An 18,719-nucleotide genomic window follows, 5' to 3' on the forward strand; every position below is an offset into this window, starting at 1 on the left:
CATGCTGATCATCTTTGATATCTTGATTATTGACCCTAGCTCACTGTCAAAAAGTGAGAGAAAGCGATTCTGGACCGAAAATGTTTTTTTTTTACAATCTTTACAATCTCAAATCTTCAGACTCTCTTGAGGTTTTCAAGCTCCTACTCGTACTGGGGGCTATTTCCAAGAATACAAATAATATTTCCATGCTGCTGGTACTTCCTTTTCAACGCCATTTGTTCTTCTGTGAGATGCTGTTTGGTGTATTATAGTGTGTTATAGAAGTGTATTATATTATGTTCTTCTGTGAGATGCTGTTTGGTGTATTATAGTGTGTTATAGAAGTGTATTATATTATTTTGCGATCTACAGTGTTTGCCTTGTAATCTTATCGTGTGCCTAATGAGACATTTAACCTGGCAGTCTGTTTCTTACAATCTCTCTGACCTGCCACTGGTTGAACTCAAATTTTTCAATTCCTAATCACTAATCCTACTTCTAAAACGTACAGAATAATTCTGCCTGGTGCTGTTTTTTTATTCGGTTTAAAAATACAATACAAAAATATGACTCTTAAAAACTTAAAAATATGAAAAGACACATAAAACACACATAGGCTAAATATATCACAAAAGACTATCATACCTCCCTTAGTACATATTCAGCACACATAAGATAAGATCAATATTTATTGATATTATACACATTATACACAATATTTACATAAAATGGAAATTTGTCTCTGGCAATCTGGCCATTGTAAAAACAGAAATACACACGTTCAGCCGCAGCAGTGCAGTATAGTCATAACAGAGGGCACACATTGTGTGTTTGTTCGTATTTTTCCTGGCTGGTGGGACCTTGAGTCTCCTGTCAGATGGCAGCAGCTGGGATGATGACTGAAGGGGGTGGGTGGGGTCATTATAGACCTGGGTTGCCTTCTTAGTTTCGGACCGATTGTATAGGTTCTGGAGTTGCAGTTGTTTGTCCCCAATGATCTTGCTGGCTTAGTTGACCACCTGGGTCAGCTTGTTCCTGTGCTTAACTGAGAGGTTCACCATACCAGGACACAATGTTAAAAGGTGAGAGCATTCTCCATGAGTGACCTGTAGCTGTAGACCATGGTCAGGGTGTACCCCTATCCTATTCCCCCTATGTCTTGCTTCCAAAATATCTCAGAATGATTCAAGTTAGATTACTCCAATGCCCCAAGTCAGCATCATGAATAGCAATACATTGACAATACAGATAAATAACAGTCTGTATGTCAGCCTATTGGGAATGTATGGGTGAATGTAAGGGTGTGTTTCTGGGTTGCGGTGACTAGCGTGCTGTGACATTTATTGATTTTGCTGTGATCTTGTATGTTCACTAGTTATTGCGTGATCTTTTATTATGGTGTGCACCGTGTGAGTGGCATGGAGTAACGTTTCCCACACAGACTTCCCATGAGAGCTGGCAAATCACTTTCACCTGGACAAATTGCCGGGACAATCACCATCTAACCTATCAACGGGATCAAGGCGCAAAGTGGACGACTGTAAGAGGAGGGAGCTGCAAACATACTGGGTGCCCGTCGGGGACCACGAGACGGTGACGAACGAGTCAACGCACGAACGAGTCAACACACGAACGAACCAACGCACGAACCAACCCGCCAAGCTGCAACGGATAGAAGCAGACGAGAGCACGCCATCGTACCAGAGAACTCCGGTGGTTGGGTGATCAATGCTCATAATCCCTGAGCTAAGGGACGTAAGCTTTCCTATCTTTAAATGTTCCATAAATACTGTGTACGTGGCCTGCGGAGTGTTGATCCCTTGCCCTGGTTATCCGAGGTGTATCCAGTGTACAGTACTCGCGCCCTGTACCCCAAAGCTGCATTGTGCAATACCAGGTGCATCAGGAGTGTGTGCTGTGGCAGTAGCTATTTTAGCATTCTCCGTATTAAAAGTCAGTGTACCACCAACATTTTTTTGAAGCTGTTATTTTAATTCAAATTCTGTTCAATAAAACGCATGTGAATGTCAGCTCCAAATAGACTTTAGACCCATTATATCTCCAAAATATGTCTGTTGCTATCCCTCTGCTAACAGCTTAAAATAATGGACTACAAAAGAATGCGTCAAAGCTGAGGTGTCACTAATATGACAAGGTGTGCTGAAGCTAACCATAGCTAACTCATTTTTCCATGGAGATTTTTTCTTTGGAACAAGGAAGTATTAAAATGCTAACATTAAAAACTACAAACTTACGGTCTACTTACACACTCTACTGACATGCATCAGTCATCATTCACATTAGCTGAGAATGGCTAGAGGAGCTCTTGTCTACCATGTCCACCATTGAGACATATATGGCACTTTAAAAATAGACTTTACTTTGACAGACTACTATGGTGTGTAACAGGTTTAGCATCACTTAATTACCTCTATTCAAGGCTAAACATAATCAAAGATAAGCCTTAGTCTACTGACAACGTTAAATAACATTAGGTAATGTTAGGTGTCAACAAAATTACCTTACATACAATAGTGATCAATCATCATTCAATAGCATGGCATGTCTCTGTGCTGGATAAAAGAGTTTAAAAGTAGATCCAAACCTTTATTTCCCCAAGAATCCTGTTTTCCAGTGTATGTTGAAAACTGCTGAAGAGGACGGTTTGAATACCATCTTTTTTCAACTTGTTACAAAGCTCAAATAACCAAATAACTGAGGTAAAGTGACCCTGATTGTCATTTTCAATTCTGTTCAATGCATCACGCACCAAGAAATACACCTGTTTTGGTCAATCTCAGCGATTATCCCACAAAGTCAGCCTTGAAAGTTGGCAACTCTGCCTATAGCTCTAAAGGGCTCCAAAGTGAAAACAGAAGTACTCAAATTAGCCTTTATTTACACTGGCTGAAGTTTTTTTTATGGTTTTAAAGTAGTGACTTCAAAGTTGTAACGATTAATTCAGCAAACAAGGCTAACTTTCCCTCATAACATTAGTCCATCACAAGCTAAAGTTAACTAACGTTGGATAGAGGAGTACAGGGCATTTGGAATCAAATTAAGGCAATCTTTCACAAAGTATTTACAATGTTAGGACTAATCCATCCTGAAAGTGTCCAGTTTAGATAACTATCAAATTTCCCTTGTGAGTTGGCCTCTGCTAGTCTACTGAATATCCTTTCAAGTCATCTGTCTCAAGTCTAAGTCAAGTCTCAAGTCATATATACAAAGTCAAACTCAATTTGAGTCTTTTATCACTGTTGGTCAAGCAAGTCTCAAATCCTCAAATTTGCAAGTCCCCCACAATGCTTAAGTAATGGACCATTTAGTTGGCCAATGTGCCCATCTGTTTATGCCATTTGTCACCTCTTGGGATTAAGTTTGCCCTAAATTATGATTTGAGCATATATAAAAAAAAATAATAGGTAAAAGCTAAATGCGGGACCTACCTGTGAAGATTTCTGACATTCTTTGTAATTGTCTCATTTCATTTTCAATAATGAATGCATATATTTGCATAAAGCACGTATATCTTGTTAATTCCCATGCTGATAAAAGTAAAAAACAACGCTAGTTAGTAGGAGCTGTGGCCTTGCTATGACAGCCTGGAATCCTCGGCATCATTGCTGACAGTGGGGGGCTCTCTGTGCTGCTGCTACCAGTTTTGGAGGCTCCTGAAGGTTCTCTGTGCTGTTGCCAGTGGCGGCGCCAGACATATTTTTCTGCAGGTGCTATGGGGGAGCTCGGCATTTTAGTGAGGGTGCTATGAAATTAGGATGATAGCCTATGTGTCACATGGTTCTCTACTACAACAACCTTACATGTTTGCTCTCTGAAGCGTCTTTGGGGTCCTTGAAAAGCGCCTATCAAACCGATTGTATTATTATTATCTAGGCTTCTTCCGACAGACGCGCACATCTGCGACGGTCACTGACAAAAGGCATACAGCATGTTATAGAGTCCGCAATCCCAAATACCTAATTTACTTTAAAACACTTGTGGTTGTGAGGATTAAAGTTGGGCGACAAGTGACCACTACCATGTCAGATAGAGTGAAATTAATCTTGGAATAGCAGATAGAATTAACTAAAACAGTCAAAGAGTCAGAAATGCGTTAAAAAGGTATATATTATTTCAGTTCACAATCATCAGTAATCACATAGAACCTTATGTATAGCCTACCTAGCACACAGACAGACTGCTTGTCTTAGGCTAAAGAGTCTCTGATTTTTTTTAAGGCGTCTCCAAAAGAATCCAAAAAAGAGGAAAAAGGCAAAAAGTTAAAATCTTCGGCAAAAAAGGGCATCTTCGTTGCTAATCAACCGAAACGAGTCTTCAGCGACACAGGGCAATCAATGCATGATCAGACAGCTTTCATTAATGTTACACAGCTAACAATACCTTAGTTGCATTGTACTCCAACAACGCAAACTGTCCCAACCAGCTTTTACAAAAACTCCTTTGTTGGACTCCAAACTTGTTGGAGTTTTGGTCTTCTCGGACCATCCTGAGCGTTCATGCTAATGTCACTGATGCTGCTAGCACCATGGTTAGCACCCTCAGTAGTGGTGGAGGGTTGACCTCCTTGACCACAACGTTCCTCTCCTTAAAAATCCACACCAGATACCCCTGGCATTTCTTCTTCTTCTACGTCACTCTTGTTTCTTAATCGTTCTTCCAAACATGGCCATTTAGGTAGCAAAAACCGATGCATTGTTGATATTCACTTGAAACTACCACGCAGTAGTTCGCTTTCTCCTTCAACCGTCCAGTAACGTCAACATTCAAGCGTGCAACGTGAAAGTTGGGTCATAGGCTATGACAGAATGATTGCTCTGTGTCTAAAACAATTTAAATCTGTTATTATTTTCTTTTGTGAGTTAAATATTATTATCACACAATAAATAACGCAGAATTAAATTAAATAACAATAATAAATAAACCATTGTTTTCTTGGGGGTGCTATGGGGGTGCTATGGCTAATCCAGGGGGAGCTAGAGCACCCCCTAGCCCCCCCCTGGCGCCGCCCCTGGCTGTTGCTACCAGTTTTGGAGGCTCCTGAAGGTTCTCTGTGCTGCTGCTACCAGTTTTGGAGGCTCCTGAAGGCTCTCTGTGCTGCTGCTACCAGCTTTGGGGGCTCCTGAAGGTTCTCTGTGCTGCTGCTACCAGCTTTGGGGGCTCCTGAAGGTTCTCTGTGCTGCTGCTACCAGCTTTGGAGGCTCCTGAAGGTTCTCTGTGCTGCTGCTACCAGTTTTGGGGGCTCCTGAAGGTTCTCTGTGCTGCTGCTACAAGCTTTGGAGGCTCCTGAAGGTTCTCTGTGCTGCTGCTACCAGTTTTGGGGGCTCCTGAAGGTTCTCTGTGCTGCTGCTACCAGTTTTGGGGGCTCCTGAAGGTTCTCTGTGCTGCTGCTACCAGCTTTGGAGGCTCCTGAAGGTTCTCTGTGCTGCTGCTACCAGTTTTGGAGGCTCCTGAAGGTTCTCTGTGCTGCTGCTACCAGCTTTGGAGGCTCCTGAAGGTTCTCTGTGCTGCTGCTACCAGCTTTGGAGGCTCCTGAAGGTTCTCCATGCTGCAGCGGTCGTCAGGAGCTTTGGTCGGGACATGATGGTGGTATCGTTCCTGGATTAATGTAATTGTGCCTCCCTTTTGCGTCCTGGGTTAGTGTGAATAGCTGTTATTAGTTTGTCTGTGTCATATATGCCTTATCTTAGCCTTCTTATGTCAGGATATTTGCCCATGCAATAAGTGGCATTCCCATCGTGCAGTGTTTGGGATACAGGTTCTTGACATTTAATCAGAGATCTTTGAGTTCACCTCCATTTTCTGGGCTACCTTGCTTAAGCATTTTCGTAATTTTCCTCAAGTTAAAGTGTCATTTCAACATACTGTTCCAAAACGGTTCAAAATCAAAGCAGGTACAACAACCTATATCCGTCAGTTACTACAGAGTATTAATGCAGAGCATTCTTTTCTTCACAATTCAAAACAGTTATTCCCTCAATCGATAGAAAGAGGGGAAGATGGAACATGAACAACTCACAAATACTGACAGACTCACAAAACAGGTTTTCATTGGTTTTACTGTTCCATTGCATTTGTTTTCATATGTTTGTACATGATTACAGCCGAAAACATCATAGCTTTGGCACCAAAAGTGTACATACTTCAATTGACAGAGAATAAGACATACATGGTAAGGTCCCAGAAATGGATGAATGGAGATTTTAAAATAATTAAATGGAATATGTGAATTATATGGGCCTACCGAGTAGCTAAAAAGTTGAATAGAGAACGATACAGAGAGACCGAAAGCAATTAGAAGATGCAAAAATAGTCAACAGAATATGAGATACTAAGCAGATAATAAGATACTCTAAGCCCTAGCAAAAACAAACAAATATATGGCCTCACTCACACCAAGGGATGATACATAATAGATACATGTCCACCACTATTCCCGATGCAACAAATGTATCTCTCCAAGGCTTCTTTTGATATGAATGAATAGCAATGTGTATGAATATTTCTTCAAGCTGTGTATAAGATTTTTGCCAGTGACTAGATTTTCCATTCCTTTAATGATTTATCTTTGGTACACAGTGTTTGGATGATGTTTGTTAAAACCATGTATATAAAAAGGCTGACCCTCAATGTGTGTGAAGTACTGTTTCTCTCCGTGACCTTCCTTTGCTTCATTTGTAGATCTTCTCAGCTTTTCTCTTTGGTTCATACGGTGTTCTAAGGATGCTAGGTGTCTCCTCCATGACCCTGACCAGCAAATCATCGATGTAATCCTCAAGCTCACGTATGTGAGCGTCCTTTTTTTTCACTACTTCTTTCTGTTTCAGCAGCTCCTGCACAACTTCATCAAATGAGAGGTTGCTGTAAGATGGAACTGAGGCTTGGCAATGACCTGATTCCTGTGGGAAGAAGGAGGACATTCATTTCACAAACAATAACATACATTATTTCTCGTTTAAACCCCTAGATAGTTTAGATATTTTAGTTTCTCTGTGTTATGGTAGGTAAACTAGCTTTGTATCCCTTTTATTTAGTAGCATTTTCACAAGCTTTGCGTAGTAGGGAGGATTTGGGGTTGAAACAAATGGGATTAAATATTTAGTTACCTGTGTAGTGTGGTAGGTAAGAGTGTCAGTGTACTTGTGGTCTGTCTAGTGTGGTAAGTAAGAGTGTCAGTGTACTTGTGGATTTGATGATTTAGCTGTGTAGTGTGGTAGGTAAGAGAGTCAGTGTACTTGTGGATTTGATGATTTAGCTGTGTAGTGTGGTAGGTAAGAGAGTCAGTGTATTTGCTTGTGGATTTGATTATTTAGCTGTGTAGTGTGGTAGGTAAGAGAGTTGGTAGGTAAGAGAGTCAGTGTACTTGTGGATTTGATGAGTTAGCTGTGTAGTGGTTTGTAGTGTTGGCGCTTTGTTTAGCGGGCTGTTGCATTCACACTGAAGGTTTTGTGCCCATCGATGCTAAATCCATGTTTGGTGAGTGAGGCTCATTTATTAATTTGTGGTCAATTTGTCTTGGATGGTAACTCCTCCTTCGTTTACTCTCTTCACACGTATTTGCATACAGCCCTACTGTGGCTGAGTCTCTCACTTATGCACACATTTTGAGCCTTAGACATTTTCTTTAGACAAAGCATGTAGATTGTGAAGCTTTGCAGCTTGGTTGAAATGATGAACTTCCATCAGAAATGCGTTGAGTGAAGGAACGGGATTTTGAGGCAGAGCAGCAGAAAGGGACCAGGATTTACAGAGTAGAGTTACAGATGGTCCATGCAAAACCAGCAGGAAGTAAAAGGGCAAATCAAGACAATTAGTGCCAGTGAGAGCCAGATCAGACATGTTCTTTGAGGCTTTAGAGCACATTGGTGTGTAAAGATCCTGGCCAGAAGAAGAGTGGGTTACCCTTATTCTTTGAGAATATACAGGGAAGACCCAAGAGACCTCTATCTCTTTAGACTTTGAAGATAGTAGTGAGCACCAGATGATCAAGAAGGCTGTATACCAAGTGAATGAGTTGGTCTAGAATCTTGCGTTGATCCTTCAGACACTTGCCCTGTAGTGGTAGGCCACAGAGAAGGAACTCCACGGCAGCCATGTTTGTGCTTCTTATATTCCTGGTTCTCAATCGAATTCAGAGTCAGATGTCAATGTGCTAGTTGTGTGTTTCAACTCTGCATGTACTGTACATGTAGTCAGTCCTTGACACCATTGCACCTATGAAAGTGTGTTGACCCAAGCCTTATTTTCAGTCCTGATTTAAGGACAATATACAAACATTAAGACAAATACGGAGAGGGGCTGAACGCAAATGGAAAAGCACAGACTGCAGGTGTTACCATTGTGTTACAGCTCTAAAAATGATCAGGACGTTGTTAGAATAGCCAGGGATGAGTCTTGGCAGAAACTGTATCTTAAGACCCACCATAGGCCCAGGGTGGTGTTCAGGACCAGTAATCTTAAGACCCACCATAGGCCCAGGGTGGTGTTCAGGACCAGTAATCATTTTCTGAACGTTTCTACTGGCTGCACGACACTCCAACACTCTCCAGTGATGACTTTTTAAATCACTTTTGTATCTTCCTATACTCATATAGTTTTGGTCACTTTTTCTGCTTTACTGATCTGGTGGTCCATTAAAATGCATAACTTGCCCACTTTAATTTTTTTCCATCCTATCTTTCCAAATTGTATTCTATCCTATTTTTTAAAGGAGATGTTTCATGTTGTGGGTAGTAGTGGTCTTGACATTATTAACAAAACCTGGATCCAGATTCTGGGGGTTGGTCAGGAGTGAGTGTATTAACATTGCGAGGGCCAGGCGTCTCAACGGGCAGGACTCAAGGGTCAGGTGTCTCAGCGGGCAGGACTCAAGGGTCAGGCTTTTTGTGTGCTGTGATGGGAAGTGACTTTTGTTTGCTTTACTGGCATCTTTTCTACTTGGAGGCAGTGTGCGGTTGCCTTGCAATGTAAAGCCGGGATCTGTTTTCATTTCAGCATGGCTGTCTCACAAACTGGACAAAGTCAGAAAAGGGTGGATAGAGAACATTATGTTCTTTCTTATATCTTGTTTCTTGTGTAACCCACGACTCTTGTGTGGTTATGGGGAAGCTTTTCTACTATCAGATGTATTCTATTGTATTGTAATGTGTCAAGAACTTTGGTCAGCGTGAGCTGTTTTTAAATGTGCTTTATAAATACATTTGACTTGACTTTGAAGAAAACTGAGGCCCGATAAATGGCGCTCATTGGCTGCTTCTAGCTCAAGAAGAAGATCTGCAAGCTCTTACAAAAGTTGGTTGTCCTTGTAAGAAAGTTTGGGGAAGATCTCCTGTCGTTTGAACAGAGATGCTTCAATGACCTCTGATGAGCCGTAATTCTTGTCCAGCCGTTGCCATACACGCTAAATAAACTCCCATGAACTGCTCTAATCCTCAGAGCGTGTTAAAAAGACTCATCATAGCCACTTAGTGTGTAAACCAAGCTCCTCACTGGCTTCGAGGTTTAGGCCTTCAATAGTATTCTGGAACATAGACCCCCCCCAGGATACATATGTATATGGCCTATTTTCAAAACACTTGAACCCTGCTGTCAGAAGATCACTATGTGCAAGGTAGGCAACAAGATCTGAGATCTCAGTTGGTCTGGGCATTGATCTACCTCTTAAGTGGGGATTGCCATTTCTGATGTTAACATTAGGGGTGATTAGGCTGCCATCTGGCTGGTGAGTCTGTAGAACACACAGATGCACAGTGGCTGTGGCTGGTTGTTGCCCATACTGTTCCAAGTTGTGAGTATAGTTGCACTCATATTGGGATTCCCATCATCCTTTGGTTCTGTTTTTACAGCATGCTCATTGTAGAATTAGTATGGCCTCAGATCTTGTTGCAGTGGTCACCTAAATCAGTTGGGTCTTCAGCAGCTGCCTCTAGGACCCTGTTTCAGCCTCACCCCTTCTGCTTTAGAACCGTTAGTGTTGCCTCATGTCTATGATGTCTATGATGTCTATTTGCTGTTTGGCAAACTCAGCTCTGGTGTGGGCAGCTTCAGCCATGGCACGTGCTTGTGCCACAGACTGGCTTGCATTCTAGGTGTTTGATTCGACGTGAACATGATATACATGATCAATACTAATAAAATGGCCATATTATCTACTGTTTATTGTTTACCAAAATGTATCTCTTTATCTGTTTATCGAATCGATGTTAATAACCAAAAAAACAACATTTGCCCACTAATGCTGATGGCTGTAAAAACATTGTACTCGTACACATATATGGCAGCCAGGCTCTGCCCCCTCACTTTCACTCTTCTCTTCCCACTATCACTAAGTTAGCTGTCAACTAGCCAAAGATGCTACTCAAACATGAATGCGGTAATAGTTGAAGATGAAGCTCTAACTAAAATGGCTACCTTAATACAACTTACATGTGACAACACATAATACCGCCAGAAGGTGAGAATATTGACCACGATACTGGGGACAGAATAAGCGCCTTAGAGACATGCCATCTCTGCATAGGCCTTGTGTAAGAGGCCAAGGCAAACTACCTGAGACATGCCATCTCTGCATAGGCCTTGTGTAAGAGGCCAAGGCAAACTACCTGAGACATGCCATCTCTGCATAGGCCTTGTGTAAGAGGCCAAGGCAAACTACCTGAGACATGCCATCTCTGCATAGGCCTTGTGTAAGAGGCCAAGGCACACTACCTGAGAAGCTGCAGCCATCAGGCCCAGAAGGCTCTGACACTGGAGAGACTGAATGCTGCTTTGACCCAAGAAGTGTGAAAATCATTGTTGCAGAGCGGCGGTACTTTGATCTGACAGAGGTGCTAACATGGAAACTGAGTCCAGCTTTACCCCAAGGAAAACTATTTGTTGCAATGGAGTCAGGTGGCTTTTCTCTACATTGAGAGAAAGGCCAAACTGTTGTAAATGGTCCACCACAACTGCAATATCTGAAACAGACACAAACCTTGATGGTGAAAATATCAGTAGTAAAGGTAAAGGTCAGGTATTTAGCAGATGCTTTTATCCAAATGACTTGCAGCAATCGGGAAACTAACCACCACACAACACCAAGTAATGTAGCACTGTGATGCCCGTCTGCTGCTGAAGGCTTCAAGCTGCATCCATGCACTTTGTGAACGCAAGTCACAAGAGACAGGCCAAAGGGGAGCACATTGGATTTGAAGGCTTGGTCTAGTAGCGCGAAGCAGAACAACAGCAGATGGTCGGGGTGGACAGAGATGTGGAAGTATGAATCACTAAGATCTATGCTTGTTGACCAGTCCTCAGCCTGAACGGACTAGAAAATCTGTTTGAGAGAAAGCATCTTCCACCATAATGGGTGGAGGTGATGGTCCAGTGGTCTCAGGTCTAGTGTGGGGCTCCTGTGCTGGAGCAGCAGAGAGCTCCTCTATGAGATTAGATACAGCGTCAGCACAGACACAGTATTCATGAGCTGAGCTTGTGTTGTAGAAGAAGTCTTCTTTAGCCATTTGTCACTCGTGCTTGTTGTTTGGGCATGAAGGGTCTTTCCCACAAGGGCCGTTGGTAGAAGGACCAAAGCAGCTATGGCATCATCTATCGCTGGGCAAGAGCTGAATCCTAAACATTATCAACACATCAAATGTTCTTCATTGGTGTCATTTAAAAAAAAAAAAAAAAAACCTTCCAAGCAATTAATAGGTAACTGCATGCTTAAATATGTTTTTTAAGTGTAAACTAAATGATATGCCTGTAATATGATGATACACATCAATGCTGGTATTAAGATGGACAAAATCAGTCACAGGAGTCCACCCCCGCCCCGCCCACTTTCAGCATTTTTCCAAAAAAGACGCAAAAAAATGCATTTGCAGTTCAGGGCCACAGCACTGCACACATTGTTACATAAACATACAGACATGGGGAACATGGCCCTGGGTGTGGATGTAGTGCAATGTAGTCTCTCGCGGTGCCACATGAGCACAAGCCTGTGAGAAGGAGAGTCTTCACCTCACACTCAGGAAAAAAGGCTACATTTCGCAAAAACTAAATGTCCTAAAACCAAGTATGTTATGGTCTAGTGAGAGCGGGTAAACTTTTTGTTGATGACAAATGGCCAAAATAACACTGTACCCATGGTAAAGCATGGTGGTGTCATTATCATGGGTTAGGGCGGCTTTTATTAAGCCGGAACTGGGGCTTAAGTCGAGGTGGAAGGAATAATTCCTGATACAGTTCCTGATCTTGATGCATCTTCAGGCATATGTGAGAATGCTTTTGATGAAGAAATCTCACCTTTCAGGCCTGACAGTGTCCCAAAGCATTCATCCAAAGAAACTGATCATCATCCAAGAAATGGCTTCACCCAAAAGATGATTATTTTGGAATGAGTCTGCCAGATCCTAGATCCAAATGTTTAAATCTGGGATGACTTGCTGTGCACAGGAGAGGCCTTCCCCATTTGATGGAAGGATACTGTTTTTGCAAGGAAGAGTGGTAACATATTGCCAAATCCAGATGTGGCAAGATGATTCTTTCCAAAAAAAGACTAAAGACTAGCTGCAATAAAATCAAAAGGTGCTTCAAAAAAAAAGAATTAGTTTGCAGACGTGAACACTCATGCAACTGGGTTGATGTCAGTTTTGTATTTGTTTTCCCCTGATTTTTTAATATATTTTATTAAATCAATATTTCACATTAAAGGTGGAAAAACGTCCTGGTCTTAGTTTTACATCATAAAAATAAACTTATTTGAACTCAGGGTGTAGACTGGGGGTGGTTTGTTGGTGTTTGTTGGAGGTTGCTGTACCTGATTAAACATGTTCAATGTGTTTGTTGGATTGTTGTGTGTTATGATTCCCCAACCAACTCCAACAAGTTTGTGACCAGAATGCTCCATCCACAACGAGGCCCGAGTCCCAAGCAATGCCATAGAAACAGCTCAGCAGAAAAAACGCAACTTGATCAAATATTAATTTGTACCTTCATGACGTGGGAACCCCTCAAAATATTTGTGAAATTTAAATACATTCCCTGTCTATGACAAGGGACAACTAGGGCTTCACCCAAATCCTTTTCCATTTCAGATGCCTCCCTTCAATACGATGTGTAATTCGCAGGGATGACGTCAGCAGTAAAATCTTAAATGTGCTATATTATGTATTGGCTACAGGGAGGCCTGGAGACATTTCATATGAATACTTTTTGACCTTCTTTTTTTGTATACTGAGTGAGATTAGCTTCTGTTGTTCTTTTGCTTTGTATCGGGTAAGATTTATACCACTCAAAATATCTATTTGTATTGTAACTTATTGTTAGTTTGGCCTTTCCCCATCCTGAAGCCTTTTTTACCTTCCTCAGTTGTTCATTTATTGAATTAATTAATTTGATAAATCCTTGGATTTTTTGTGTAGTGCTGAGGCAAGAGAATGAAGTACTGGTTATGTTCCCCAGACCCATTTCAGTCTCAGTTTGTCTACTTGTGTCCCTAAAATTCACTAGAAGTCAACAACTAAGGGTTTATTTTCCAACATGTTCTTACCATTGCATGTCTGGGCCTACACATGTGTGCACTCATATATATATAATATATATTAGAAAAAAGGATACACCAGTGGCGGCTGCTGGTATATATATAAAATAGCACATTGATATTTGCAATCAGCTGAACCCGAGACTTTTTTACACAGCAGAGTGAATTTGTGTGAACCGCTAGTAGACGCTTTGTGCAACCCAGTAATTATGGAGTTAGTAGCTCTGATTTTTTTTTAGCTATGCAGGAAAGTTACACGTGCTCGGGAATTCTTGTAGTGTGTGTAGGTTACAAAAATGGTTCAAGACTGTAGCCACTGTACATTTTATAAATCTTATATCCACAACACAGCTCATATGCACAAACGACACGTAAAGACGAAATGAACAAACACGACTGTATAAGATGAGCAGATTTCATCATAATCATCTGCATTTCTATCAATAGGAAACCAATGAGTACATTAACATCCTCAATATGTTGTTAAGCCATTATATTTGAGCGCTGGCATTACACTTTGACCTTATTATCTTCCTTTCTAAACCCTGCAACCTATATGTATACATCTGTCCCATGTATGCCAATATGATGTATAGAAAAAATGAAAAAAATATATAGTGAAAAAAAGTCTTTACTAGATTTACTGCTGAATCAGAAGGGTAAGGAGAAATCCCCATACCCATGCCCAAAAATAGGCATGAGAAGTACCTCTCCATTCAAGACATCTTTGGAGAAGGGATTCATAATACAGCAGTATAATGACCACACACACACTTTAAAATGCTGTGCAAGTGCTGTCATGGACCTAACTGAGACCTGACCTCAACCCCATTGAACATTTAGGGGGACATTTTTGAAATTGGAGAAATTGTTGACCTATTCTTGTTGTTTATAATGAAATATTTGTTTTATCAAATTACAAAAATCAATGATAGCAACTTGGGTAATGTAAGACAAAACGTATAGATCCGTGTATATGATGATTATTCATAATAGAGTTTGTGGGCCATGCAAAAAACAGGAGAACATGGGAGGGTCCTGTCTGATGGCCTTGAACTATGGGAGAAACAAAGGAAAAACAAAAGTGTTGCGCAACTCAATCTCCCCCAACCCCCACCCCCCACCCTATCCCCATTTCCGAGAACCAGTTACACTTTGCTCTAGCTGTAAATCAGAGCCATTCCTTCTTACATAAGAATTTTACTTTTAAATTAAATTAAATATATTTGATAAACAACTGACAAGTAAATACTAAATAGTTGACATTGATTCACAGAGACAATTTGAAATGTGTTGTTTAATTGCTGGGAAAGATTCTGGCGGTGAACTCTATCTTAACTGCTTAAGTGCTGACAATCACTAAGAGATAAGGTAACCATCCAGCTGTCTCATTATCTTCTCTAATGAGGCTCCTTTTTATGTAGACTACAAAGGAGATCATTTCAAATTACTCGAATTACTTGGACAAATTGCCATCAAAGATAATTTTGTCAAATATATTTTCATTTAAACATTTCAACAATAATTATAAAGGAACAATATTTGAAGCTATTGCATATGATTGACTATTACACAGTAGAATTCTGGAAGAGGTTAGTGTTCCTGAATACTGGAGCAATTGAACTCTGACCTCTGCCTCCTTATCTTCATTGCAATTACTGTGCCAGAAGAAGAATATGGTCCCTTCTCCTAAACTAATGGAAACTCACTAATAATTTCACACCATCTCAAATTACAGGCAGATCAAAGACAATGAGTAACTATTTCTGTGGTTAATTTGGTAAATCGCACACAATCTGACAATGTTTAAGATGAAAATCTCTGACTGCAACTTCTAATAAAATGCTTACAAAGGTCCAATTAAAAGTTTCTGATGGTTCAAAAACTGTAATTTCACTACCTTTAAGGCAAAAACCCGTGAAGAGGAAAAAAAACACAACAAAGAAAGAAATGACAAAAATGATATGATATGGTGCACCATAATCAGGCTGTGGCTGTGGATTACATGCTGCAAACACAAAACAACCAAAAACAACACATCAAATGACTTACTTTGTTCTGGTTAATTCCTGTCTTTCCTGGTGAGGTCCTTTGCTTGGCACTGAGGTCACTCTTGCTGACAGGCATTCTCATATTATCACTGCATGGAGAAACAATAATTAAATTCCTGAACAGGGTTGCCTATAATACAAAATGGTCTTGATTAAGGAAACTGTTTTAAATTCCTAAAATGACAATCTTATTGACACAAACTATTCTCACCACTCACTACTGCTATCCTCTGCAGAGCAGAAAAAGTGTCAGTGTTTTTCCTTAATATTTTAGCAGAGTGCTGATATTTCTGATACTGGTGTCGCCTGCATTGTGTGTGTATATTAAGGTTGCCAAAAATTAATTATAGAAAAAAAAACGCAGATTAATCTCACTCTATGATGCCCCTTGACCCAATATGTCACTGTGCACCGCTCACAGGCAGTCATACGGCTTGAATATTGTGGTCAGTCAGCGTTGCGGTAATAGTTTGTATTTCACAGGGCCATCATGACCAAAACATCACGTCACCTCAACAGTTTTTTCCCCCAAGCAATAGCCCTCCTAAATAGCTCTCACACACGAACTTTATCGCACTTTATTTAACATTATTATTAGGGATGCACCGATACCGATACCAGTATCGGTATCGGTGCCGATACTTCGTTAAAATACTCGTACTCGTTGTTGAATTGCCGATACCAAGCACCGATACCACTCATCAGTATTTCACTGCATCAAACTGGCCGGGCTATGCTGACACAAAATGTGATTTATTGTCCTACCTGTCCTACCATTCTCTGCCAGACAAGTAAGTAGCTTATTTGCCGTCTTGTGTTGCATTTGCTTGATGTTTGACTGTGTTAGGAAAGTTTGTCATAGTGTCAAAGTATTTCAGTATACAGGTTTCGCTAAATTTAGCTGCTAGCATCTCGTTAGCGATTAGCAATTCCGTTGTGCTGACTTAACGGCGATTTGGGCTCATTTTAAGATAAATGACGACGACAGGAGTAAGGCACAGTGTAAGATCTGCACTGCTACGGTGTCGAGGGGCGGAAAGGAAAGTACTCTGTTTAACACAAGCAATTTGATTAAACATCTGAAGACACACCATAGTGCTAAGTACACAGAGTTCACTGATGCTAGTGGCGCAAGACCGAAGCAACCAATCTTAACTGACGTCTTGCAAAAGAAAAAAACGCGCACACACAGAGAGAGAGAGGTAGAGAGAAAGACTGTGCCACATAGGTTAAGTGATTGTTTGTGTACTTGAGCAGGAGATTCTTCTGATCCTTTTGTAACTGAAATGTGCTCTTGTGCTAATCCAGTAATAGTTCTGTTCACTTTTTGTTAAGCAGACTGTGTTGTTAACTATGCAGCAAATTGAATTGCCTTTATCTGGTTATATTTGCATTTTGTCTAATGTGATGATATTGTCTGTTTGAAGGCTTTTTTTGTGTGTTAAAACCAGAAAGCTCTGTTTATTTTTGGCTTGGGATAGCCTTCTGTTAATTTTGTACTATAGGCTTGACATAATCTGCAGAGGATACAATAAAATCTGCCTCCAAATTAATTGCACTTTCATGGAGACCAAATCTAAGAAGTATCGGTATCGGTACTCGGTATCGGCAAGTACACAAATAAAAATACTCGTACTCGTATCGGTTTGTAAAAAAGTGGTATCGTGCATCCCTAATTATTATTGTTGCACTACCTCCATTCTTATTTATTATTTTGCTCATACTGGTACTATCTGTCCTTGTATTGTTGTTCTGTGTTGTCTTGTTGTTCTATTTGTGATACTATAGCCTGCATGGAGAATACCAAAAAAAATTCCTAGTATCTGTATACATGGTGAAATAAAGTTGAGTTGAGTTGAATTGAATTGTTCTCCCACTGCGTGCTTTAGATGTGGAGCTAGCACCAATGTTTTGGGCTGTATTGGTAATTGGATCTTAGGTCTACAGCCTCATATTTTTTGTATACATCGCCTCCTTTCGTGTTTGAGATGGAGATTGGAGCAGTAATATTTCATTTTGTAATACACAGCATAGTACTCACTCAAACTGGACCAGTGATTTTGCTGAAAGCTTCGTTTCACCATTCTAAAAATAGTCTAACATCACTGTATGTAGGCCAGAAGCAATACAAATGAAGATATGAGAAGGAGCAGTATTCCTCTGTCTGCAAACAAAAAGGTTTTGCTTTCACCACACATTAATATATTTTATGCCAAAACAGACCCTATCATGTTGACATATTTAACCGTGAGCCTGTCGAAGTTCTTTGATATTACCCTTTGATATTATGGGATGGGATTGATAAGATTTTAGCTATTCCGATTCCATTTTTGATTCTGCTTATCGATCCGATTCCCTATCGATTCTCTATCGATTGATTCGAGGGAGAAAAAAAAAAGAGTATAAATGGGTTTAACATTAATTTTCTTTCATACAATATTCTCTGAATAGATGATGCACAGCATATACAATATGTATGTATAGATGTACATATTAAAAAAAAAAAAAAAATGGAAATAGAGATTATTCATACAGTGAAAGCTGGTTTACACAATAAAAAAAATGGCACTAACACAATAGATAGGGTCTGGAGCAGTTTACCTTTGATATTAACAGACGAAGCGTTAACGTTTACAGTTCTAAAACAAGAACCGGTTCCCGATTCTGAGGTGCATGTTTCTACAACTTAATTGGAATCCACCTGTAATAAATAAAATTGACTGGACATGATTGGGGATTGCCAACACCTACCTATATAAGGTCCCACAGCTGACAGTGCATGTCAGAGCAAACTCCAAGCCATGGGGTCAAAGGAATTATCTGCAGACCTCAGAAACAGGATTGTGTCATGGCATAGATCTGGAGAAGGGTACGGAAAAATCTCTGCAGCTTTACAGGTCCCAAAGAGCACAGTGGCCACCATCATTCGTAAATGGAAGTAGTTTGGAACCACCCAGAATCTTCCTAGACCTGGCCGCCAGGCCAAACTAGGCAAACGGGGAAGACGGGCCTTGGCCAGGGAGGTGAGCAGGAACCCGAGGGTCACTCTGACAGAGCTCCAGCGCATCCTTGTGGAGCACTCCATCAATCAGGCCTTCAGTACCCTTCTCCAGAACTCCATCAATCAGGCCTTTATGGTAGAGTGGGCA

The 18,719-nt window shown here is 40.7% G+C and overlaps 1 protein-coding gene across 1 annotated transcript in view; it reads right to left on the bottom strand.

The window, feature by feature from the left end:
• Positions 1-6,041: 6,041 nt before the first annotated feature.
• The window catches only part of LOC105892723 (rab11 family-interacting protein 2), a 56,180-nt gene continuing 43,502 nt past the window's right edge, over positions 6,042-18,719 (bottom strand). The window contains exons 4-5 of the mRNA XM_031579470.2: positions 15,572-15,659; positions 6,042-6,899 (exon numbers count right to left, since the gene is read on the bottom strand). Of these exons, the coding sequence (XP_031435330.1) occupies positions 6,672-6,899; positions 15,572-15,659 (316 nt within the window). The 3' untranslated portion in view covers positions 6,042-6,671. The remainder of the gene's footprint in view (positions 6,900-15,571; positions 15,660-18,719) is intronic.

The sequence above is a fragment of the Clupea harengus genome, chromosome 13 (genome assembly GCF_900700415.2).
Source record: "Clupea harengus chromosome 13, Ch_v2.0.2, whole genome shotgun sequence".
Taxonomy (NCBI): Eukaryota; Metazoa; Chordata; class Actinopteri; order Clupeiformes; family Clupeidae; genus Clupea; species Clupea harengus.